General features: G+C 40.5%; 2 protein-coding genes across 4 annotated transcripts in view; one reads left to right on the top strand and one right to left on the bottom strand.

Moving 5' to 3' along the window:
* EVC (EvC ciliary complex subunit 1) overlaps positions 1-18,765 on the bottom strand; it is a 55,636-nt gene extending 36,871 nt beyond the window's left edge. The window contains exons 1-9 of one of the 2 annotated variants that reach the window (XM_051619259.1): positions 18,594-18,765; positions 14,541-14,651; positions 11,788-11,871; positions 11,053-11,285; positions 10,007-10,091; positions 8,178-8,276; positions 5,862-5,999; positions 3,655-3,813; positions 1,890-2,106 (exon numbers count right to left, since the gene is read on the bottom strand). In XM_051619259.1, the coding sequence (XP_051475219.1) occupies positions 1,890-2,106; positions 3,655-3,813; positions 5,862-5,999; positions 8,178-8,276; positions 10,007-10,091; positions 11,053-11,285; positions 11,788-11,871; positions 14,541-14,651; positions 18,594-18,755 (1,288 nt within the window). In that variant the 5' untranslated portion in view covers positions 18,756-18,765. The remainder of the gene's footprint in view (positions 1-1,889; positions 2,107-3,654; positions 3,814-5,861; positions 6,000-8,177; positions 8,277-10,006; positions 10,092-11,052; positions 11,286-11,787; positions 11,872-14,540; positions 14,652-18,593) is intronic. The other variant, XM_051619260.1, reaches the window with a different exon arrangement.
* Positions 18,766-18,858: 93 nt separating this feature from the next.
* Positions 18,859-25,587, top strand: part of EVC2 (EvC ciliary complex subunit 2) — a 73,044-nt gene continuing 66,315 nt past the window's right edge. For both annotated transcript variants that reach the window (XM_051618997.1, XM_051618996.1), the window contains exons 1-2: positions 18,859-19,129; positions 21,552-21,606. In XM_051618997.1, coding sequence (XP_051474957.1) covers positions 18,872-19,129; positions 21,552-21,606 — 313 coding nt within the window. In that variant the 5' untranslated portion in view covers positions 18,859-18,871. The remainder of the gene's footprint in view (positions 19,130-21,551; positions 21,607-25,587) is intronic.

Here is a 25,587-nt window from a genome sequence, read left to right as displayed (position 1 = left end):
GAGTGACTCATCCAGGAACCTGCAGCCAAAGTTGCCAAGGTCCCTCTGATGTGAAATATTTGGGACTGAGTTCTTCCCCCGCTCATCACCCTTACAGGTCCAAGTGATTCATAAATTCATGAGTCTATCTGGACCTTGTGCCGCAGCGTAGAATCAGCACTTACAACGTTCTGCCATTACTTCATGTCTAATTGCCTGTCCACCTAAGGAGAACTTTACTCTTTTCTTCCACCCACCCTTCCCCAGACCAGTACTTCACTCTGGACACAGGCAGCAAAAGGGGAACACAAAAAATCTGTGGTTGCTGTCCTGTCATCACATCAAGCTGCTTTAACTATTGTAAATTATTTTGTGGAGAGAGAAAGGAGCACAGTACTGTAGCACTGAGCATGTTGCTTATTCTCCATGCTAATTTTATCCACAGGCTGGTGATGCACTGACAAAACACTTGAAAGTGCAATGGAAGTATAGGAAAGCCTGTAATAAAAATGTCATCCAAACAAATGTAGCAACTGTCTTCAACACTACTTGATTCTATACTACTTTCTTACTTGTTTCCTAGGAGCAAAATCTTGCAGGCTTTGTGTCCTGCTTGTGCATTGCAGGTACAGGCCTCCCAGAGAGGTTGTGGAGTCTCCATCTTTAGAGATACTCAACAGCTGTCTGGATACGGTCATGAGCTGGCTATAGCTGACCCTGCCTGAGCAGGACTAGACCGTATGACCTCCAGAGGTCCCTTCCAACCTCAACCATTCTGTGATTCTGTGAATTGCTGACCATGAGTTATCACATAATTTATCAACATGAAGCTTGAGCAGTGCTACAGCAAGAATACTGCAACAAGACTACATTCATTCTGACTACTCAAGTTTACTGAGCTCAAACCCTAAAGCCATTTTGCTAGGACAATTTTCTTAAAATATGCCTATGAGTAGCTGGAATGGTTTAGGAAAATGTGTGAAGTGTAAAATACTTCTTCCTGTTTTCTTTTTAGCTGAACACGTACTATAAATTCCATGGATTCTGGTGTGAAGCACTAAGTCCTTTGCTACAGTATCTCTCAGAGAAGCTGGGGGATATTCCAGGGATGCCCCCTCCCTGAAGTGTTCAAGGCCAGGTCAGATGGACCTTTGAGCAACCTGGTCTAATAGCAGGTGTCCCTGCCTGTGGAACTAGATGGTCTTTAAGGTCTCTTCCAACCTAAACCATTCTGTGATTCTATGATTCAGTAACACCCAAAGAGATACAGAGTCTTAAATTAGCGGATCAATCAGCTTAGACTTTGTTATAATTGTGTACTTTACAATTAGGCAGTGTGAAGGACTGTAAGATGAAAATACTTCATTTTTAAAGTATTTTAGCCTGACATAATAAAAGAGAGGATTATCTGAAGATCATAAACCTTAAAATTATCTTTTCAAAAGAGTAATAGCACAACTATGTTTTGTGTATCTTCTCCTGGCTCCAGATGGTAGCAGGAGATCATAAGACAGTATTTTGCACACATACAGCTATTACTGTCCCTAAGGTTAGCCACTACCACCAACCATGTCAAGTTACAGCAACAGTAAAAGGAGAAATCCCACAAATACTTGTAAAAAGCATGACTCTTCTTCAATCTTCAAATTAATGAAAGCAGTTATAGATTATATGCACTGTAGAGTAAGTTCACAGTAAGGCCTGGAACAAGACCTAAAAGGCTTAAAGCCAAAGTTCCTATTCTAGGCATCCACCCTTTACAACAAAAGTCTACTTGGCCAATTTATCAATGCCTTTTTAAAACAGATGGGTATAGGGCCAAAACAATTCTATTTTTTTTTTTTAACTACTTAATAATGAGAATTAATGCCCATATTCGTTAATTCATGAGCTCCAGTCTAAGTACTCACCATTACTGAAATGTGCTAACTGTTCCCAGAAGGCCTTGTGCAGATCTGTTAGAAGTTCTTCCTTTTGTCGGACAGACAGATTATTCTTTACAGTTAAATGGTCCAGGATATTTGATAAAATATTCAATCTACACTTGCACTCTTCTGGTATATAGGACTTCAGTGAATCGATCATTTTTACCATAATCTCCCAGGTGAATAACCTTTCCTGAATGTCCTAAAACATAAAAAAGTCCCATTTAGAAACCAAGAAAGGATCTTGGATTGTGCTTGTCCTTTAATTGAATTATTCATTCCCAAACTACGCAGAAAACTCAGGAGGCTTCTCAAGACCACGTGAATAACAACCTTCATATACTTAAATACTTCTGAAAGTCTTGACCAGTGTAGGACAGCAGTGGGTTTATTGCATGTTCAGTTGTAAGACCTAATCTAAAAATACTGGTGTTTTTCTCTATTTGTAGCTGCCAAGAAGACACTAAGGCAAGAAAATACAACAAGCTTGCAGAACAAACTTAAATACTCAAGGGGGAAAGATGGACAGAAGGAAAACATGGAAGTTTTGACCTTTTAAGATACTACATGGCACCCCAGTATGGGCCTTCCTGTTGAACTAAGGACACATCTGACTTTGATACCACTGGGGTTCTTTCAAGTATGTGGTCAGCTAGAGTTCAATAGATACACTAAGAAATTACCAGAATTACCTATGGCCCAGCAGCTTTAATTGCATTATTAAAGAAGCCCAGAGTTACAGCAGGGAGCAAAATTTCCTGGGTGAAACAGCAACTGCTTTAGACTTTGCTGCCAAGTTGGAAAGAGTGTAACAATTACTGTAGTTAACGGAGACACACATACAATAACCTTTGCAATGAGATGCAAGCATCACAATAGTGGCTTCAGGTAGGAATATTTCCTGTACCTGTATCCAAACATCTCAATTGAAGTCTTATCATCTGAAGGAACTTACTGTGCAGTAGCCTGGGATGGGTCAAGTGCAATCAGCTGCAAAGACTATTTTCATACCTGGTCAGCTCAGTTTTCTTAGGTACTCCAATGCAAAACTAACAAGTTAATAATTACTGTATCTGTTTATTAGTAAGCAAAAAAAAGGCTAGCTATCCATTTATTCTCCAAATTACTAATAAAAGCAGTGGGCCAGATTCCATTAAGCTGCTAAATTTCAAGTAATTCTTTCAGTACGTCCTCTAGAAAGCAAATAAAGAATCTCTTGGTTTTAACACAACATGAAGCATGGTGCTGATGCATTTATAAACATATTTTTCCATCTTAAGATCAGATCCCTAAGAGATGTTAAAGGTTTTCAAATCTAATTAAAGTTATTGAACACCCAGAATTACCCTGAAATTTAAATTAGGATTTCTCAGTCAAAGTGGAATACATACTTTAAAAAAAATTAAAAACATAAAAAATTGTCTTAGTAACCAAAGTAACAATTCTCCTTCATCATCAGATGTAGTGCTCTTGCCCCTGGCTCACTGGCTGCATCAGTATCACTTTTTCCTAACATGACTGTCTAAACAGTATTTTGAGAATCAGAACTCAGCTGCAGAGGTTCACCTTCCTCTGAGTCTTTATAAAGTGCAATGGAAGTTGAGCTTTTTGCAACAAAGCTAAAAGAGATAACTGGAGTAAGCAGTCTACATCATCCCTCAGGCAGGACTGACAGACTGTAAATTTATATCATTCCTTGTGTTCAGATTGACTAAATTTCTCTTCACTTTTATTTCTTTCTGTACTTTACCATTGTCTGCAAATCTTGATATTCTCTTAATAAGCTTTCTACTGCAATCATCTTCTCGGTCAGATCCGTTGTTATTTTTGTTGCTTTGGCACTTGAGCATTTTGATTGGTCCAAAAAAGCTTGCTGGGCTTTGTCAGTTTGCTTCCAGAAAGCTTCCATCTGTAGAATGTGAATCAAAAAAACAATTCATATTCCCTCATTAATCATCTAGTATTTCATTACAGTGGGAGGCATATGAGTCTACTAAGATACATGTCATTGAGACCACAGACAGGTTCTAGTATTAGGTATAATGGACATTTTGCAAAGCTAAAGAGCCTATTTACTGTATGACAATACACATGTTGGTGACATACAAACAGCAGGTCAATCCTGACCCTTTTACATGTAGTCATTCTGTATAATTTGCTAAGAATTTTTTGTTAGTTCTCCACACATTGCATCTATAAAAGCCTATTATGCTCTAGTCCTAATGGAAAAACAAAACTGGGGATATTTAGATTGGAGAAGAGGAGGCTGAGGGGAAACCTCATTGCCCTTTGCAGCTACCTGAAAGGAGGTTGTAGGGAGGTGAGTGTTGGCCTCTTCTCCCAAGTAAATAACAACAGGACCAGAGGAAATGGCCTGAAGTTGCAGCAAGGGAGGTTTAGATTGCATATTAGGAAGAATTTCTATACTGAAAGAGTGGCCAGGCACTGGAACAGCCTGCCCAGGGAGGTGGTTGAGTCACTATCCTTGGAGGTATTCAAGAAATGTGTAGATGTGGCACTTCAGGGCATGCTCTAGGAGCTGAGGTTGTGGGGTTTTTTGGTGGAGTGTGTGTGGTTGGTTGTATCTGTGGGGTTTTTCTGTGCTGATGGTTGGACTTGGTGATCTCAGAGGTCCTTTCCAACCATTATGATTCTGTGATTCTCTACCCATCCCCAAGATTTATTTAAGTATCTGTAAGTTTTGTAAATAACAGTGACTATGACATCTGTCAGTATGGAAAAAAAAAAACCCTTCATATCACCGAGGGAAGAGTGGATTACTTCAAGGGCCTGATCGATAGGAATTTGCATATGGGGAAATAATTTTCAATACAGATGAAAAGCATCTGCTGGCATAAGAGTGACAGATCCACTGAAGGATGACTGCCACTGATTAATAACTGCCTCATGCTGCTCAGTGAGGCTGCCACGAAGCTTTTATATTACTAACTCTAGAGAAATCTAAACAACAAATTTTTCAAAGAGCGAAGTTAAATTGCAAAAGAAACTTGATGCAGATGTGCCATCATTACCAGGACCTCCAGTATAAAGTGAAAGACACAGAGAATCACAAGAAAGCTGAAGAAAATTCCTACTACTGCACTTAACCATCAGAGATTAATAAAATGTTAACTCCTCTATGAAAAACACCCAAGGCTGAGACGGCGAGCTGTTTAGTTCAGGGTGAAGTGCCACAGCAAATGAGCACTGGCAGCTCACAGAGCCAGCAGTCTGACTAGTCAGTCACTCGTTTTCATCAGCAGTGAATTTGCTCAAAACTCAAAAACAGGACTGGAAAGAAGAATATCTAATATCTTCCAGATTATTCCATTTACTACAAAATAAGATGCAGAATATTCTTAACCTTCAGTTTTGTAGCCTCCAAGCTATCTGGACATAGTGACACTACCGTAGAGAAAAAGAACCCAAAACTTTCACTTTGAGAATGGAATGCCTGCTATCAAGCTACATTTTATACATTAAAAAAAGTGAATGTATTATAATGTTTAGAGCTCCTAAGGCATAAAGTTTTACTCCAGTAAATTTGCAAAGTATGCTAAAAGGTAATTATTTCCTTAGTAATTATTTCAGCTTCAAAATGTTTTATAGTCTCTTATTACTCCGTTACTCAGTTATGGAGGACCGAAGAAAACAAGGTGCTAGAATAATATTCCTAAAAGTCAGACTATATCTAGGCTTCAAATAAATCCTATCATCTGACAAGCAATGGATATTTTTCAGCTCTAAACTCAGTGTGATAAAACAGTGTTTGTATAAAGAGCTCCCAAAAGGAGCTGGAAATACATTGCTGGAGCAATGTAAAAACGTTTTCAGGACATCTGAAGTACTAGCTGAAGACTAGTCAATACAACAGTTTAAAAAAAAGTAGGAAAAACATTCCCCATCAAAAGAGTAACATTAACATTAAATTTTAGGAGAGAAAAAATAGAAAGGTACGTTATCTATTATGTGCTCAGAATATTCTCTTTCTTTCCTTTCTAAGTCTTCTAGAGTTTGGTACTCTGAATTATGGGCTCCTGCCATCTCAGTATTCTGGAGTCTAGAGTCAAGTTGTTTCTGCAATTCTTCAAAATCCTGGAGAAAAAAAAAAAGCAAGTCATTTCTTAAACAGAAAAACAGATACAGTTTCTAAATCTGACAAGCTAAGTAAATGAAGGTATATATATGGCATCTCTGAACTACGCTGGATACAAATACAAACATTTCCACTACTGTGTGAGCACAACCAAGACTGTTGTTCACTGAATAAAAATTTTAGTAAACATTGCTCCATGAGCTTTCACACTAATAATCCTTTGAATCTATCTAAAAATATTTTTATTCTAATAAGTGTATATGCTGTGTTTGAAAGCTCAGAGAAATATTCAGACATGATCATCAGGTAGTGTTTCCTGCAGAGTGCTAGCACACACAGATGAATGAACCTGTAGTGCTCATAAGGGACAAATTACAGGCCATGTCACTATATTGGTTTTTAAAGTTTTTCAATCTTTTGAAACGAGGATGATTTTTTCTGGAAGCTAATGATACTGACAAATACTAGTCTTCTGCCCTTACTTAGCAGCTTGGCAGTGAAAGGGATAATGCTGCAGTTGCTGAAACATGCTTTATGTAACAAACATTTACTTTTAATATCACATGATTTTGGGTGTCAATGCATTAACTTGATACCCTATGTCTTAAAAGAAATGCAACCATATTTTGACAAGCTTCACCAACAATTTAATCAAAATCCCATGAATTTCTCCTACACTGCAGAACTGAAAGAGGAAAATGCTGTCTGCAATAATCCTCAGCCTTGTCAATGCAGTATTAAATACAGTAGCTTCCAGTTGTAAAGCTTTTGCTTATTGCCAATGTCTCTTTTACATGGTATCCATAATCAGCCTCATCTTTTATGTGATATCCTAACTCTAAGGCTTTCATATTTCCAAGACTTTTCCCTCCAGAATATAGAACATAGGAATGCTATATTGACACTTAAATCATTGGCCAACTCCAGCAATTACTGGAAACAAACAAGATTCAGTCTTTGTCTTGCAGGAGCTCTGTTAGGTGCATGAAGACACCAATGCTGTCCAGCCTCGTTGAGGGTTGGGCCGTATTGGGAAACATGCTTCCTCTGTATTACCACTGTGTTTATAATTTTATAATTAAGTTATGACTAGAAGTCCATCAGAAAAAGGGATTCACACACCAAATCTCATTATTCATTTAATAAAAACAATCAACTTTAATACTAAACCAGAGGATTTAATGCAGGGGTGGTCTCAAGGCAAATTCCATTCTGAAATAAATTATTAGGTACAAGCACAGAGATTCCTGATATTCATTCACAGATTGTGAGACTGAATGAAAAAATAAATCTCAACAACTAATGCCTAGATGTCATATTCCATCTCTATGTAAGAAAAAAAAATCATTACTGTGAGAAGAATTAAGTATTGGAATGGGTTGTCCAGAGAAATGGGAGTTTCCTTCAGTGCAGATATTCAAGCTTTGGTTTGGCCGGGCACTAGATAGCCTTATGTTATTCCCTGTTTCCCACAGAAGGCTGGACCAATAATCTCCAAAAGCAGCTCTCAACCCAGACTTTTCTATTACCCTAGTCTGTAAAATGGAAAGTGGAATCAGTAGCTCTCTTATTTTGTTCAGTTTTGTAAAGCTTTTTTTTTCCTTCAAATAATCTTAAAATAGTATTATGATTCCACCTGGAATCCGTATTGACTGTCAATCTATATCATTTAGTTCAGAAGTAGAAAATGGATTTGATACAAGGATATGAAAGAAAAAAAGATCAAGAAGAAGATAATTATGTTTTCGCTTGATAAAAAGAGGGAGTTTCCTCTGGTACCAGAGTTTCCTTCTGGTACTTTTCTATTTTATCATCAGTAATGATTAATGGAAATAGACAAAGATGATTAAATAATCAGAAATGTTTTTATCTGAGTGTATAAGGTTCACGATGTTCTGTTTGCTTGAATGGATTCAACTACAAAATACTTTTGTTCTTAACTGATTAGATACATCACCATCCTGATCACCTCACACAATAACAAGGGGGAAATGTGGACAAGGTATTGGCGAACATCAACTAACAAGGGAGTTTCTTTGCATCTCTTCTGAAAAAGACTACAGGTGGCATTGCTGTCTGAAAAAAAGTAGCTGAGATAGCCTGCTGTGGCAGGTTGCACCAACTGGTCGGCTTAACTCTGTGGTCTGAAAGAAATATTAACCAACAAACCCACTTACATTTTCTTGACTTAAAAGGATCTTCTTGCACAAATCATCAGTAATCTTCTTTTTATGACACAAGTCTGTGAGGTATATTTTAAGAACCTGAACAAACATCTGTTCAAAAGGAAGGAAACAAAATCCAGGATAAGTGCCTGTTCAACATCACAAGGACATCTCTGTGATGCCTTTTCTTGATTTAAATCAACCAGTGAGAATACAGTTCATCATAAGTAAAATAATAGAAACATCATCAGAACTCTGCAGTACTTCCATTATGAAAAATGCTTTAGCTTTGGCTTCAGAAAGATACTGGAAGATGGTGTTACATTCTAACAGGGACAAGGACATAACCTCATATAGCCTTGGAATCAGAGTGACACATCTGAAACTGTCCTTTACTGGGCAATGTACAGATCACTTCAAAATGTGTGGTGTAAAACAGTGATAATGTAAGCTGAAGGATACAAACATATTACTTACCATGATTTCAACTACAGTTGGCTAAATGAAGTATCAATCATTTTAATACACAACATAAAAGTAACCATCTCAAGTTCTACCTACCTTCCCTGAAAAAAACACACCTACTTTCCAGTTATTGTTTGTTTGGGTTTTGTAAAGATTGTAATCCTAGTGCCTTTAAAAAGATGGTTTTGAGCAACGGGGCCATTTTTGCCTAGCCTCTTCTCTTGCCTTGATTAGAGTGCCAATGTAAAGACAATTCACTCCATTACTAACTGCTGCAGCACCTTCCAACATGAAGATAAAAATATGTGAAATTTAACAGCCACCTGCCTATTACTCATGCACTGGAAAACAGATGATGCAGAACTTGCTCACTTTAAACATGTAAAAACATAAATAAAACCATATTTACATATGCAAACAGTTATCAAAGTCAACATCTCAGCCCAGCAAAATCAGAAAAGTAGGGTAGCATTATCAACTTTCTCTAGTCAAGCTACATTTCCTTCTCCAATCTGATCTCAAGTTCCCTTCCTCATCTATTTAGATGGGAATAAATCCCAAAAGAGAAGCTGCTTTCCAGGTTTACTTCCATGCTTCATCTTTCGGTCTGTGTAGAAATTTATTCAGAAAATCCCAGAACAGAGATATTCTCATTGCATTTAAAAAATTATACCAGAAATTACCAACCTGGATTTTGGTTGGGAAAGAAGGGGAGGAGAAAGATACATACTTTATGCCCAGATTTATATTAACTAAGCTAAAACTCAGTAATGGTAATGATTCTGTACTTGACAATAAGTAGTCACAATAATCAATTGTGTACATTCATTTTTGGTTTGTGGTTTGTTTTTTTCCTATCAGCTTTGGATGGTGTGACTCGACATAGTTAGCTATCTATGTTTTAAGTGAGTGAAATGAGTACCTTAATTCCTGTCATACAAAATCAGAACTATTGTATATATGACAATGGTACTGATTTAGTTAAACTGAATTTTCAATTTTATTCAAAGAGCTTGGAGTCCTTGGAGTTGTAATCCATATGCATTGCCCTTAAAACATAAACTCATCAATTCATTAAATTTTGTTCTGTTTTTATGACCTTCAAGTGTTTTATGTTATTCTCTGTAGTGAAGTTCAAAAACCAAATTTTTATATTATCTAGCTTGACCTCCAGTTTTTCACAGCCCAATATATTTATTTATATTTCACTCCTTTGTGAAGCTCATATATAGGCAGAATAGAGGAAAAATAAAGAGAATACCCTAGAGATACAACTCTGCTACACTACTTCCCAGCTAGTAGTTTGTTATTACCTAAATTGATATTCAACTAAGACGTCCAAAACAAATAACTATAAATGAGACATGAGTACCTACCACATGTTTTTTTTTTCTGAGTTCAGTATCCAGAAGCATGAGATCTTTTAAAATAAGACTGCAAAGGCACAGCTTAACATCAAAACTAAAACAAAGATTTAAATGTTAATATCAATCTAAACGAAGGTCACATTAAAAAGCAACACCACATAATAGTTTCATTTAATTACTAAATTATCCTAAAAGCATTGCTTCTAGAACAGCAGTCAAATAACTTTTTTCTGTGTTGTCTTCTCTTTCAGATAAAATTTCTCAGTATGAAAGTAAGCAAAACAAAACAGTGGCTTAACAAAGTTGGAATTGCATTTCCCTTTAAAAAAAGACAAGGTAAATATAGGCATGCACGGCTACAATAAAGTTTTTAATTAAAACAGCTATAAGAGTGGACATTTTGAAAATTCTCTTCATCGCTAGAACCCTCCTCAGTCCCCACAGTGGCATGAACATGATTTTCTTTATTCTTGCTAATAAGAATAAAGATGCATCCATTCACCTAGTGTTATCTTGCTGTTGTGAGCTGAAAGAAAATCAGAGCTGATAATCTGTTTTGAATAGCTCTATCTGCTCATTACTGGAGTCTCTGAGAAACGAACAGTTTTCCCACAATGTGATGTGAGTAGTTCCCATTAAAATGGAGAGAACAGACCACTGCCACTGAAGACACCTGTTGTGTGACTTGATGCTGTACCATGCAGAGAACTCTATTCCCAGCCAAATACACCACTGCATGTGTGAACTGAGCATACAAGCCAATACAAAGAGATCTCCTTTTAACAGTGATGTACGTTTTACAAGGCTGCTTTTGCCAAAGTTCTGATTCCCAAAATGGCATAAAGAAGAAACTGACTTTCCATATACAACATGATGTATTTCTTCAGTTTCCCCCACCACTTCTTAGGGTTATAAGCAGACAGGCCTGTCCTTAGTGATTGAGTGTATGTGTTCAAGCTCAGACTTCCATCTATAGCAAACCTCTAGTGCTTGTCCTGAAAACCACTGAGGTATGATAGGAAATGACCAAACATGAGGGCAGGTTTATGGCTTACCTCTCACATATTAGCACTTCAGGGAAGCTGGTCACCTTCAGGAAGGCTCGAGCCTGAAATCTATCATCACTTGTTGTGGAATGAATAGTTGTGGAGGAACTGCAGTCTTCTTTGTCTCCCTGGCTGAGGGATCCCAAGCTGCCTGACGTAGATGTCTCCATGACTTGATTAGGCAGAACTGTCTGCTTTGGATTCTCATGCAAAGACGGATTGGATGAGCCATCTGCCAAAGGCTAGAATCAATGAAAATTGATAAGGTCAATTAATACAACACAATAAGGAGATAAACATAACTTACCAGTGTTTGCTTTCAAGCAAAAAATTAAGCAATATAAACAGCAAAAGTGTTTCCACACAAATTAAAAATTAAGATTCTTCATACTGACAGGTTTCTGCATTGCCCTGAAAGCATTCTCCTATTGTGGTTATCTGCTTAGTGCATGTTTTCTTACTGAAAGGCAGATCCTTGTGGGGTTTTTCTTGTCTCCTAGGACAAACCCAACTTTCACTAATGTTAGTGAGACAAAAAAGGCTCTTGACTACAGTGCAAACTGACCAGACACCATGTCTGCAGGTTTCAGGTGGAGCTGAAAGCAGCTGGTGCTTTACAGAATGAGCCCTGAGCATAAACAAATAAAGGTCTCTGCTATGCACATTGGCAGTAAGTTTTCTTCAACTATGTGACTCTACAATTCACTTTGACACAGAACAACCAAGCAGAACCTAAAACCTTACCCTGAATTTCTGATTGATGGGATAGATCACTTTTGCCTTTAATGCAAATGCCGTGACGTTACTATTCAGAGGAGACTCACTTTCCTGTAGAAAAAAGAACAGAGTATCATTTGGGAATAGCAGCAGACCTGATTATTTGTTCAGTCTAAGTATTGCATGCTTGCTTTGGTTACACAGTTTAGAAATTCCTATTAATAACTATGTACTGACTGTTTCTAATTTGGAACAAGAAGTCTTCTTCTAAGACTCATTCAGAGTATGAAACCCAAAAAAGATAACACTGTCATTACCACTGCTTCAAAATGTTTTTACTCCTGTGAGGGAAAATAGGCAATAGCTGTATTCACAAGCTATTTTCATTTCAGTTTTTTCCCCCCTTCAGCTGCAACTGAAGATTTCACATAAGAGACTGAAATTATCTTAATAATAGATATAATCATGGCTATAAAACCCAACTTTCCATTTAAATAAAGAAGCAACAGATTAAATAAAACATCATTTTTCCAGGAAAAACTTTTAAAGTACAACCCTCACCTGTAATCTGGAGAAAATACCAATGTTCTTCCAAAAAACTTTTTATAGATAATGCATTCTTTTCATACTATCTGCTATATCATGTAATAGACTCTCTGCTTCTCCTTTCCTAGCTGTTGCTTTATGCACTGGAACAATGAGATAATCAGCTTTGTTTTGTCAGTTTATGTATGGCTTAATAAAAGGTTGGCTATAAGCAACAGATAGAATGTTTAAATCCAAGCTATGGGAGATTTTCTATTCTAAATTTTTGGGTTTGTCATACGAAATGAACAAATCTGATTTGTCAAAACACAATTTTCTTCATAAAGATTTTTCTAGGAAAATCAAAGTACTATTAGAGTCTAAAAATAGAAACAGGAAGAGAAGAGCAAACAATAGAATTCATTTGATTCTTTTATCATTGCACCTTTTCATCTCCATTTCATTTACTTCCAGAAGTAATTTTTGCATTTACCAATGAAGTTAAAAGCATGAGGTCAGTGTGTAAAACATGCTCATACTGAGTAGTCCCACTGCTGTAGTACATATTCAGAGATAGACACTAGCAGAGCTATTGCTCTGCAATGTCTGGAGGCAGAGCAGCTGCTGTCCAAAGCCATAAAGCCACACTGTAGTGTGTCAGAACTAACACATACTGCTTCTCAGCAGGCATGAGCAATACACAGTCATTATTAATACAGTAATTATGGTATTATTGCAATGCGGAAGGTCTCAGAACGAAAATGCCTATTTTTCTGAAGTGCTCTAACCTAACTAAAAGCATTTTCCATCTGTGCATCTTTGTGAACTGTCAATTCTGTGCTAGTAACAGCAAAAGCCTCTGGGAATTGGAACAAATTAATAGAAAAAAATATTAAACTTCAGTAGTAAGACAAATAAGTGGGAGAAAGTCCCTTCAAATAACTAGATTATTTCTTCATGTGTTATAATTGAGCTAATGTGTTTGGGAAATCGATACAGTTGTGAATGATCACCTTTTAGACTGTGATCCCATTTCAAAAGTACTGGGAATATGCAAAGTTGTATCATTACACAAGTTCTCCCACAGGGTTTACACTCCCATAAGAGAATCTATTTCATGCCCACTTGTTATGCTGTACTTTAACTCAAGCAAATTACCAACCATGGTTTGTCACCATTCCTGACCAGAAGACTGAAATGAAGATTAATTTCCTGTCAGGATTTAAACCAACAGCCAAATGTTTACAATAACGTCTATCTCCTCTTTGTCTTGAAAAGCTAAACAGAAGACTGGCTGGCTTTAACTGACATTTTCTGCATGTATTCAGTTTTACAATAGACTGAATGAGTTAGCTGAACTGCACATTTTTTAAAACATGCAGTTTATCTCACAACCTTTAGTTTCACCAAGAGCAATCAAATCAGCTTTGGGCGAAAGGCAGCCATCTAACAATCTAACACATTAGGGCTGTTTCTGAAGTGACTTTGAGATTACCACAAAAAAGAAAAAAAGTATTAATTTTTTGATTGAGGGTGAGTTAAGTTTATCCCTATACTTTTCCTTCCAAATTGTTTCTCTAATTCTCCTTAAATCCCAGCTCACCACCCTGGCGTTTCAGTACTTGTGGTCATTTGACCTCTGCACTGTATCTTCACCTGGTACTTGATGTGAGAAAGCCATTGAGGATGCTGCTGTTAATAAACATACTCATTTCACTTTGTTTATTCTTTCTCCCTTCACTGATTGACTCAGATTGACTGAGAACTGGAGCCTCTAAGGAGGCTTAGGAAAAAAAAAAAAGTCTTTATTACAGATTGTACCTGATGAGTAAACTTCGTTGCTGTCAACGTTTCTGTAATAAAGCTTCTTGTCCAGGAAAGAATCCACTACCAACTATCAGCACTGATTTTGGTACTACAGAACATTTTCTTATATCCATAGCGTTAATTTTTCCCACTGGCCCTTTGAAATTAAGGACAAAGTACAGACAAAACCAAGTAAGTCCCAAAAGAACTCAGGATCTTGATTATAATATCCAAAGAGTCCTCCAAGAGAAATGGAATTCAGAAGGGGAATGAGTGTCTGAAATTGCTGCCTTCACAAGCAGCCATCAACTCCCACTTTCCTTTTTTTCTGAAATGTTAAGGATTCAATTCCAAATCAAATAAAATTAAGACAGTTTGGATCGGGCCATGAATGCATTCATTGCTATGTGCAGCAAAATGGACATCTACCAACAAGAGCAGAGTTTTACCTCCAACAGAACTTCCTCTTTTGACGTATAGGGTTCTGCTTTACTTTTTGAGAGTGTGTGCTCTTTTTCATCAGAGTTGAAGCTTTCCAGGAGTCTCTGGGAATCATCCTTCTGAAATTCCAAGATAAAACAGATGTAACACTGAGATCATGCATATTCACTGGAAACATCTTTGACAGCAGCCTGAACACACCCATTTCAGTATCAGCTGAAAATGGCAACTTCAGAAAAATACAACCAGAGAATAAATTAAAATGTTAGATACTAAGGAATCATTTTTTAAAAATAATGAACTTTAATAATTTGATTTGTTAGTTCTATAAATGAAAATTTGTAAGAGGCTGTAAATCACAAAATCACAGAATCACAGAATTATTGAGGCTGGAAAAGACCTGTGAGATCATCAAGTCTGGCCTATGACATAACACCAGCACATTAGCTAGACCATGGGACTAAGTGCCAAATCCAGCCTTTTCTTAAACAACTCCAAGGATAGTGGCTTCACCGCTTCCCTGGGCAGTCCATTCCAATGTCTAATCACCCTTTGACAAATGTGTTAAGTTGATCCATCAGCTCGCAAAATGTCTTACTAGACTATGAAGTCGAGCTCTCAGTCTTGGTTCAAACTTCTCAGTTAATGCAAGTTAACTAAAATTTTCTATAATTGCCCCCAATGAAAAGAGTGCCAGTATTTTTGCTCCCTTGCTATGAGAAAAACTTCTTAAATTAAGTTTTATGTGTGGGAAGTTCCTGTCAGGAAGAAACAACTATCCAAAAATGTTCACCATCTTTCCTTCCCATAAGCAACCCACACCACTGGCCTCTACTTCCCCAACAAACACACGAGCTGCTACTACGAACATAGACTATGTGGGAACAAAATTCCTGTTGCACTCTTCTCTGGGCACTAGATGGATAAAAAATAACACTAATGTTGCTCACTGCATCCAAACGCAGCATTGCAAGGAATTCATTTAGTGAAGGAAAAGATGGAAACCAAGCTACCTTGACTACTTATTAAACTATTTTTCAGGTTTTCATTACATTAACTGCTTTCCCAAGCAGTGAAAAAAGCCATATGCTTTTCCCAGCATATGCAGCATACGGCTGCAGCCACCATGCATGTAACAATCTTATGGAAATACTCTCCTCAAATTATTTGGCCACTCACTATGTAAAGTAATCCATTTTTTCAGAACATAGAGAACTGCCCAGCCTTTGAATTCATTTCAGTCCTTACAACTTCCTTCAGTCCTTACTTATCTCTCTGGAACTGAGACGCTCAATAATACAAAGTATACTCTCCAAGATGTGGTGAATTGCAGTTGCTGGGCCCTAAAAATCTACTAATGACAAAAGAACAGCTACAAGTCTCCCCTGGCAATCTTGTCACTTATTTGTCTCAAACCAGAAGTCCACACAATTTGAGTGACTGGGACTTGTGGAAGCAGCCACATTAGATTCACTGCTGTACCTTACACACAGCCACACCAAATTTAGAATTTGCTTTTTTCATGTTCATATTCATTCTGTACTCATTTTCACTCCTTTTCATCTCCATCAACATAATTTGTAAGGTGTTTTAATTTTTCTGGGATTAATTTATTTTCGGCTAATATTTCTAATCTCATCACCATTTGTTTTTGTCCTTTGTTATTTTTGCAACTAACACGCCACTGAACATGAAGAAGTTGAAAAAAATGAAGTCTAACTGTTAACTACTGCAACGCTTCACCAAGCTAATTCACCTGCATAGCACAATGAGACAAATTCCAACCCAAAGGGTCATAAGAGCAACCAGGCAACGCCATACTCTTAACAGGAGAACATCATCAATAGAAATGTGTTACATTACACCATGCTCTGAAAGTAAAGATTTCTTCTTAAATCTATCCCAGTGTGTCCTATGCACGGATCATAAAACCAGTAAGGCATTTAACTGCACGCATCCAAGTCCCACAGATTCAGGCTGACGTCTCTAGAATAGTGATTAACTGGAACTGAATGACAAATGCCAGTAGCTTATTGTGGTGCCTCAGACTCCAGCTATTTGCCCTGCTTCCACTGCAAGGGCAACTCAGCGTCCTGGGAAGCAACATGGCACACTTAAGTTAACTATTCCCGCTTTTACCTTGGATACAGAAGACTGTAATATGTCCAGTTCAGTACCAGCTACACAGCAGCAGGTTTGCTCTACCACCAGCAGCGCAGAGACTATGTGGAAGGAAAGGACACAGGCAGGCTAAGGTAACCTTGGCTCCATTTGGACCAGACCCATAGGATACAACCTGACCACCCATCAGTGTGCTCTGCATGTGCCAGCTGGCTGTTAATTTTTTTTTTCAAAATAAAACAACTCTTCTACAGCAGCAACATTGATTTTAATGGCATCTAAGCACCTAAATGCATCTGAAGATCGGGTCAGAGGGAACTGACGGATTCTATCTCCTACTGACATAAAAGACATAAAGGATAAAATTGTACATGGCTATATTTGAGTTGGTAGTGGCAGTACAATAAAGGTATCACCTCTTAAGGCAGGGAAAATGAGCAATTGAATCAGAGAGGCTTGCACTCACACAGGATGCATTGATCCAGCATTTGAAGTGCTTCCATTACTAGGCCAACACATGGCTTCAAACAGTTTCAAACCTTGTACTTAAAAGCAGTTGGGAGCAAGAGGATTTTTCTCTTCTGTCATGTCTAATAATGATCAACACTAACAGATACACAGGCAGCAGAGCTGTCATAGCTGATAAAAGGTGTGGTTAAAAAACAAAAAAAAACACCAAACACAACCCCCCACTGCAGGCTGACAGAATGCTCTGCAGGGCTCTGAATATCCCAGTTGTGCCAGTGCCAAGCGCTCTACATCCAGTCAATCCAGCACCACTTGGGACTAAATGTGATGGGACAAAGAAGAAGTTTACAACAATTCTCAGAAAATATATCTGCCTGGTAGTGGTTCTGCAGGTATGTGCTACCTCTGCAGTCCTAGAGCCCAAACATTTTCTGCAATGAAGAGATATGAACCATCCACCACAGTCCTTAAAACAGCAAGACAGGTATGCTATTAAGAAACTCACACCGTGTTAGTTTTGCATCAAGCAAACTGTCAGATGTGTTCTGCCTCCATTATTTCTTGGGTATGTATGTGTGTTTGCTCAGTGCAAAGTTACTGCTGTGGGTTAGTACTAATATTCTGCCATTGCTGTTTGTAAAATGAACTTTGGAAAAGTCCGTAAAATGCTTTGGAAATCAGATTATTGTTACTGGCTTAGAATGGAAATTAGTGTTTACTTTCAATTATCACACCGAGTTTTTGCTAGCTGGGTACATCTTCCATTGCCCCCAGAAAGCAACACAGCCTCATACAAGAAGAGATGGCTGCAAGAGGCAAGTAGTAGGTCACTGATGTCAAAGGATACCAGCCAGTACGGCAATATTCACAACACATAAAACATAGAACAGTTCGGGAAAGGACCTGCAAGACCAAAACCTCTAGTTCCAACATCCGTGCCACGGGCAGGGACACCTTCCACTTGACCAGCTTGCTCAAAGCCCCATCTAACCTGGCCTTGAACAACAACCACCCCGGGCAACCTGTACCAGCGTCTTACCACCCCCACAGTGAAGAATTTTTCCGGTCCGTTTGTTTTGGTAAATTTTTAATTGCGGAAAGGTCTTTACAACTTTCTAGCAGAGGTACCTCATGAACTACGGGCTCCCCACCTACTACCGCGCCCACCCTCAGCAGGCCCCGAGCCCGCACGGACCCTTCGCTGCCAAGGGCACCTCCAGCGCTGCCCGCCCCACGCCCCCCGGGGGTCCCTGCTCGGGGGCTGCCCCGCGGCTCCCGGCCCAGCTCAGGCGGCTGCGGCTGCTCCGCGCAGCGGGCAGGGCCCAGCCGGGGGCACCCCCGGGCCCGGCCCCCTCACAAACCAGTCCCTACTCCTCCAAGCTGTGCACCCCGCGAAAGGCCCGAGCACCCCCGCGGCGGCAGGCGGCGGGGAAGGCCGGCTGCCAGCCCCCCGCCCCGCCGGCCCCGCGTACCTCTCTCCGCCGGCGCGGCCCGAGCGCGCAGCGGCAGAGCAGGGCGGCAGCGGCGGCGCCCAGCAGCAGCCCCAGCAGCACGGTGGGCAGCAGCAGGGCGGGCAGCGCCTGCGCCCAGAACTGCAGCCCCACAGCCCGCAGGCAGCCCCCGACCGCCGCCATCGGGCCCGGCCCGACCAGAGGGGAGGAGAAGAGGGGAGGTCCCGCCGCTCGGGGCCTCTCCGCCAGCCGCCCGCCCCCCGCCCTCGCCGCGGTGGGAGGAGACCGATGGCGGATGGATGCGGCGGCGGCGGCTGAGGCCCGGCCTGGCTCGGCTCGGGGGCAGCGCCTGGAAAGTCTCCGTGGCGCCCGCGGAGGGGCCGCCCGGCGCCATGCGGGGGCTGCTGGCCGGCCTGCTGCTGGCGCTGCTCCCCGGCGAGCCCTGCGCGCCCGCCCAGCCCCGCGCCCGGGCCGGGGGTCGCCCCCCGCCAAGCCCTGCGGAGGGGGCCGGGGCGCCGGGCCCGCCCCGCAAGCCCTGCGGTCAGACGGCAGCTGCGGTAAGGCGGTGTGCCCGCGGAGCGCCGCGCGGCTGGCGGGGCAGCCCCTCCGCGGGGCGGGGCCGTGCGCCCGGGCCGGCTCCGCGGGGGGCGCAGAGGGGGCCCTGCTGCGGGGCGCGGAGAGGCTCCCGCCGCGGGGTCTGCGGGACGAGCCCGCTGGAGCTGCGGGCGCTTCCCGGGCGCAGGGCCGGGGGCAGGGGCCCGAAGAGCTGCCCAGGGCCGGCTTGCTGGGGCCCCTGCAACGTGCCATGGGCCGGCAGTGGCTCCGCTTGGCTGCTGTTCTTGACCAGAGGCGTTTGGTATCGAGTCACGGTACTCTTACCCACTGGTATCAGCCCGCCCTTGGGAATTCCACTTGCGTTTTAGGATGCAGTTATTATTTTTCATTCTTTCTCAATGAAGTTGTGTCAGAAAGTGTCAACGCAGTCTTCTTTTGCCCGTGTGGAGGGTACTTGAGACGCTGCAGTGGGCAATGGAGGGAGTCACAACAGTTTGAGGTGTGATCACAAGCAGAATAATCAGCAGGAAATAATATTGCAGGAAAACAAACAAACAAACCACACCTTATTTTTCCACCAGAATAATAAATTAATGTGAAACTTGGGAAAATGTCTGCTGACAATATTACTGCATTAAATTAATTGCTTTTGAAGGTTGGTATGAGTGCTGACCCATAGAATTGGCACCGTTTGTCTATGCGGAGCCCCTCATAATGCCCTCTGGTTTTACAGATGCACTCTGCAGCAGAGTGGAAGAGTTGTGCCAGATATCCAGACTGTATTTTCCAGTGCAGACTACTGGAAACTGAATGTCAGATAAGGCACAAGAAAAACCAAAGAGTGCAGTAATGTCATTTGTAGTTGACGCACATGGACATACATACAGTGTAGGTTTTTGTGCATAAGCTGTTATGAAACCACAGATGAGTGAATGCCTAGAGTCTGTGGAAATCGGGAGCCATTTTTACACTGATTTCCAGGATGTTGGAAATAAAGCTTGTTAGCTAGCAAGCCACATTTTCTGCATGTCTTTATGTGTGCTTAGAGGACTGTCTACTTTTGTTACAGGCTCACTTACAAAGAAGCTATTGACATTACACAATCACATTCATATAGATGCTGGTATAATGCATAAGAGTAGTATGGCATTAGAGAACTTTGGTGTAACTCAGTTTGTGTACAAGAAATATGGAGTACAGGGAGAGCTGTACAATGAGGTATTTGCAGGTGGTTCCTAGTGAAGATCTTACTGCCTGGGGTTTCACAGAACTGCATCCCAGGGCTACTCAGACTGTCCTGCATGTTCTTGCTTGTGTTTATCTCTCTGTCATTTTTCCTTCATGAGAGCTGCCTGCAATCCTATACATACTTGTTTCCCAGAGCAGTGTACGCTTAAAATCCAGGTCTCCTGGTGCATCCAAATTTGTGAGATGTCTTTCATATTCTATTATTTTGAGGGAAAGTGACCTGTCTGAAGTGAGAACTATTTTCACACAAGCTTAACAAAAGTTACAGCTCTAGCAATAATCGAAGCATTGGCTTCCCTGAGGAGGCAAAGAATAAAATTGCCCCTAACTTGCTGTACTTCAACAGTAGTGTTGACATAAGTCAGTACTTAACATTTCTCACGTGCAGTGCTTGGTGGCAAACAGAAACAGCAAGTGCAGGTCATGTCATTCACCGGATTTAGACAATTGCTGCTAATCAGCTGGCATTCCTAACTCTGTATTATCTCCTGCGAGGAAACATTTTTCTTAAATGAAATGTTGCTTGTGTGACTACTACATCTTGATCAAAACACTGGGCATTAGCAATACTTAAAAACACTGGTTTCTTTCACTGACATTTTAGAGCTGTGATTTTTGGAGCAGTCTCTGCAGTCTCTGTACAGGCAGGAGGCCATCACAGATTGGCTGGTAAGCTGCAGTTTTTAGCCTGTGGTCCCTTTGAAAGGCTCTGTGTGATGCTTTGAAGGAAAAATGAGTGTGATGTCAGTAGATTTGATCATCCAATATGGACACATTCCTGCTGACTCCTAGTCATAGTATTTTCCAGTGTCCTAAGTTCTGCCTTTGAAAATGGCAAGATAAATTACTTTATAAGAACAAACTAATACTTTGTAGCAAACCGTCCTGCTCCACTATTGCGGAAAGGCTCAGCCTCGTGTTAAGTGTGAGTACAATTTGAGCCCCAAGCATCCATAACCATGCTAGGTAAGACAGCAGAGTCTTGTAGTGCTTGACAAGTTGTGGGAGTCTCTAGAATCATGTTGTGTCTCTTTTGGTAGTTAATTTTGGGAAACTCGAAACTTTGTGAAAAAGGGTTCTGTCTAATTGTGAAGCATAAATTCAGTGTGAGGGTTCAGTATTAGACATTTATGAAAATAGTTCCTTTTTTGTGATTGTTGTCTTTGTTAATTTTAGGTTATTAAAGATAATCTGTGGCTTCAAAGAGAGACAAGATGTCTGGGAATGAGAGGTATGTAACTGTTTTCTTTCTTTTTAGTGATGTGGGTGTCTGAGGATTCCCAGGGCATGGGTGTGCAGGTGGGCAGGGGCCTGGAGCTGTGCCCTGGTTTTACCTGCCCCCTGATTTGGAAAAGGGAGGAAGGGGGGGAAGAAGAAATGAAGCAGTCTTGTTCAAGAGGCATCCCGTCAGGGCTATTATCTGAGATGTGATCCCAACAAACAGTATCTAAATGGTTCCCAGAGCGGTATTGATTGGGCCTTTCTCCACACTCTCAGTGTGCAAGAAGAACAGCTTGACTAGCTGTGCCTGGGTCTGGACACCTGCCTTCAGCCCATAGGAGCCAGGTGCCCTTGGTATGCATGCCTGGGAGCACTGCCCTGTGCTGCAGAGGGGTAAGGGTGCAGAAGCATTCATGGTGTCCCACTATGATCAGTGGGACTTTTGATCCTGGGCCACAGGGGAGTGCTTGCTCAGAAGTTAGGAAAAAAGGTTCTCTAGACTCCCTAAACAGCTCATCTAGATTGGAGCTACTGTGAGAAGACCTTAGTTCTACCCTGCTCTGAATGATTTTCAGGAGGAACCCTCTTTCTTCATTAGTCATAATTACATAGTACAGGGATCATTCTCTGATGTCCAGAATTCAGTGTTGCTAAAACCCCGTTTTGTTAAAGCTGGGACTTGTTAAAGACTTATAGGGGGTCTGGAAGTGTTACTGGGATGATAGTACTCTTTACAGAGGGTATCAAGTATACTTTTTATTGATCTCAGATACAGTGAGTATCTCCAGTGGTAGTTGACTAATCTGATTGAAATAGGGTACTCTGATACTTAGAGAAATCATTCACAGCTTGGAGGAACTGTGTCTGAGGGCTGACTGCCACAGGCTCTTTGTGTACCTTTGAACAAATCACTTAGTTTCTCTGAGTCTTGGGTCTTTATTTTCTTTATACATATATGATAAGTGCTGTGCTACCTCACCCAAGTGCAGTGGAGATGAGTACCCAGAAAGTGTATGACATCCTCATACAAGCACATTAATAGGGGCAATGCAATGCCTGAAATAGGCACCCTACCCTCCCCCCACTGACTGCAGTTCCCCAAGAGTTGGTTTCATGACATGCATTTGCCAAGAAATTACGCGCTCAGAAGCAGTCATCTAGTGAGATGCCTCTAAATTTCCTTTCCCTTTGCCATGGCTAATTCACAAATGAGTTTATTAATTTAAATACTAAAGCAAATCATTCAGATTTTCTGAGCTTACTTGTTTTTTCTGTGTATTTATTCAACATAATCTTTACTGCTTACATCTTGCTTTCTGATGGTTTGCAAATTATTAATGTACCATCCATTGAGAGGGGAAATGCAGTTTTACAGTTCAGAAGAACATTCTGTCACTAAAGAAAAAGTGGGCAATTGGAGGATTTTGACACAGGATAGGTTTTTGTTAGTGGCTGAATCTCTGCCATATTGTTAGTAGGTAAATATGTGTTAAATGAAGGGCTGCTACAAGCACTGAGATGTATGCTTGATTTTATAGTACAAAAAGGTGAGGAATGGCAAATGACCACCTGGGGAAAAAAATAAAGAAAATTGAGCAGCACTAAATAGCAGGGACTGTTTTGATCGACTGTGCATTTGTCATTTCATAGTATTGTGGCACTGTACACATGTGGGACTGAGTGACTGCTGTACTACTGTGAGTGGTAAAATGTTAACCCAATCTTCCAACTATTTCAGCTGTATTAATATTTATTTTCATGTATTTGTTTTGTAATTCAATATGAAGCTTACCTAACAGCGCTGGTAATTATGCAGTTTAAGACAGGGTTCTGGCAGATCTGTTTATATCGTCTTTATGGAGGATTAAATAATGGGAAAACATTTTAGTGATGTGATAATTAAAAGAAGTAAAATATCTAACAACTTGATAATACATTTTAAAGATGTGGAATGTTTAATTTGTGTCATTAAGGAAAACAAAACAAAGAAAAATCTTGTCTTAAAGGTGGTGATATTGCCTCACATCTCAAAAGAAAGTGAAATTACTGCCTTTCTTTGATTAACTTTTTCACTTTGCATCTTTGGAGATGTTTGCAGGAAAGCCCCAGATGAAACCTCATGCTCTGCTGATTTGCTTGCTGGGAAGTGTTTTGGCCTGAGGCATTGGACTCTGGGAGTGCCTGGTGGCAGCCTGGCAAGCACAGCTGAGAGGGGCTGGTTGGGACAGTGTTTAAAACTGAAACTGGTGCCCCGCTTTGCAAAATCTCCCTTTCAAAAAGGTGTGGGATTAATTTATATTTAGAAACTAATAGAAGCGAAGACTGTACAGTTCTGATCATGGCTGTTCTGAAAACAGCCAGAAAAAGAGCAAAGATTGAAGCTGTAAAAAGAAAAGAGAGTGGAAGGAGCAGGGAGAAGGCAGAGCTGGTGTCAGAATTGAGATGCACCTCTGAAGGGGCACTGACAATGGTTCGCTCACACTTCTGAGCAGCAGGGTATCCAACAGAAAGCTCTGTGTCTTATCCAAAAGAAAGGCTTCAGGGGTCAAGTATTAGTCTTTTCCAACCTCAAATGAATCTACTTGCTAATAAAAAAAAGCAATTTCAGAATGAAAATCTAGAATAGACGTGCAAACCACAGAATGTGTTATGCCTGTATTCAGCATCCAGTTTTTCAGGCAATCATCAGCCATCTACAATCCATCAAGGACTTTCTCTAAAAATAGACAGCAGATGAATTGATAAATATTATTTATTTTGCCTTGATGTTAAGAGTATCCAGCAAGTTATGTGGAAGAGCAGTTACATTCTTGTATGTCAGCTGGACTGAGCTCTGTAATGTTTTACTGACAGTTAAATATATGTCGATCAGGATAAAGTTATTTTATTTAACTGGCTTTTGATACTGTAAAAAGTAGTGAGATAGAAAAGTGCTGCTTTATTGGCAGGGGAAAACAGAGTATTATAAAACAGCCTGTATTGTTAAAAATTCATAGGAAGGATGAGAAGAAATCTGGAGTTAGGCAGTGGCACGTGTTGCTGTATGGACATGCGCCTCACTGATTTAATCTATTTAAGCAAAACCTTCACTGAGTTCTGGGAAGAGAGATGAGAATTTGCAGAAGTATCCTTGTAATTATCATCAACAATGAGGCTGTGTAACATAATGTCAAGAACCTGCAAAATCCCCAACCTCCAATTACCAATGATGGAGCAGCCAAATACATGCCTGGAGACTTCTGCTGGGAGCTGGGTGCATTATCTTGGGATTGTAAGTTATGACAAAGCACAACTTGAAAACAGACACATCTGTGTGATTAGCAATCCAGAGATTTATTCAGTCAAAGAACATGATCAGTTAATTAAATTGGTTACTGTGGACTTGATACTCTCCAGAGGGGAGTACCAGGATTTGCTGTCATATGTAACGTGCAGTTGAGTGTGCTGATGGAGATGTTATGCTGCACAGGGCACAAGAACAAAAGATATTTTATGAAGCAATTACCCGTTCTTCTTGGCTGACCTCCCTCATCAAAAATACAGAAGGAAATTATCTGCTAAACAAGAAACACTTTCAATAGCTGCCCAACACAGCCCTTACATTTTGCCATTTGGACTTTTGGCCCTTATGAAGCCCTACAAAGAAACTCCATGCCTTCTGCTGAGGTTTCTGTTTGCTATAAAGGAATTTACATCTCCAGTAGTCTGGCAAGAGAACAAAAAGGAGAGCTAGTGCTCCACCTCCATAGGAAAAGGGACCAGGATTGCACTGATGTGTAAGAGGCACAGCAAACATAAAATTAATCTTTTTCTATATTGGATAGATCTATACAAAACTCAGAAGATGCTCAGAACAGAGGTTTAAAGACATTGGAGGTGGGATATATTGTGATACGTGAATCTGCTGTGGAGTGCCATGGCCAGGTGAACTCTGACTGGTAGCTAGCAGCTCTGTACCGCAGACAGTTCAGCACTGGTGTCATCCTGGGCG

The sequence above is a fragment of the Apus apus genome, chromosome 4 (assembly GCF_020740795.1).
Source record: "Apus apus isolate bApuApu2 chromosome 4, bApuApu2.pri.cur, whole genome shotgun sequence".
Taxonomy (NCBI): domain Eukaryota; kingdom Metazoa; phylum Chordata; class Aves; order Apodiformes; family Apodidae; genus Apus; species Apus apus.
Note: the sequence above shows the minus strand (reverse complement) of the source record. Positions and strands in the feature narration are given on the sequence as shown.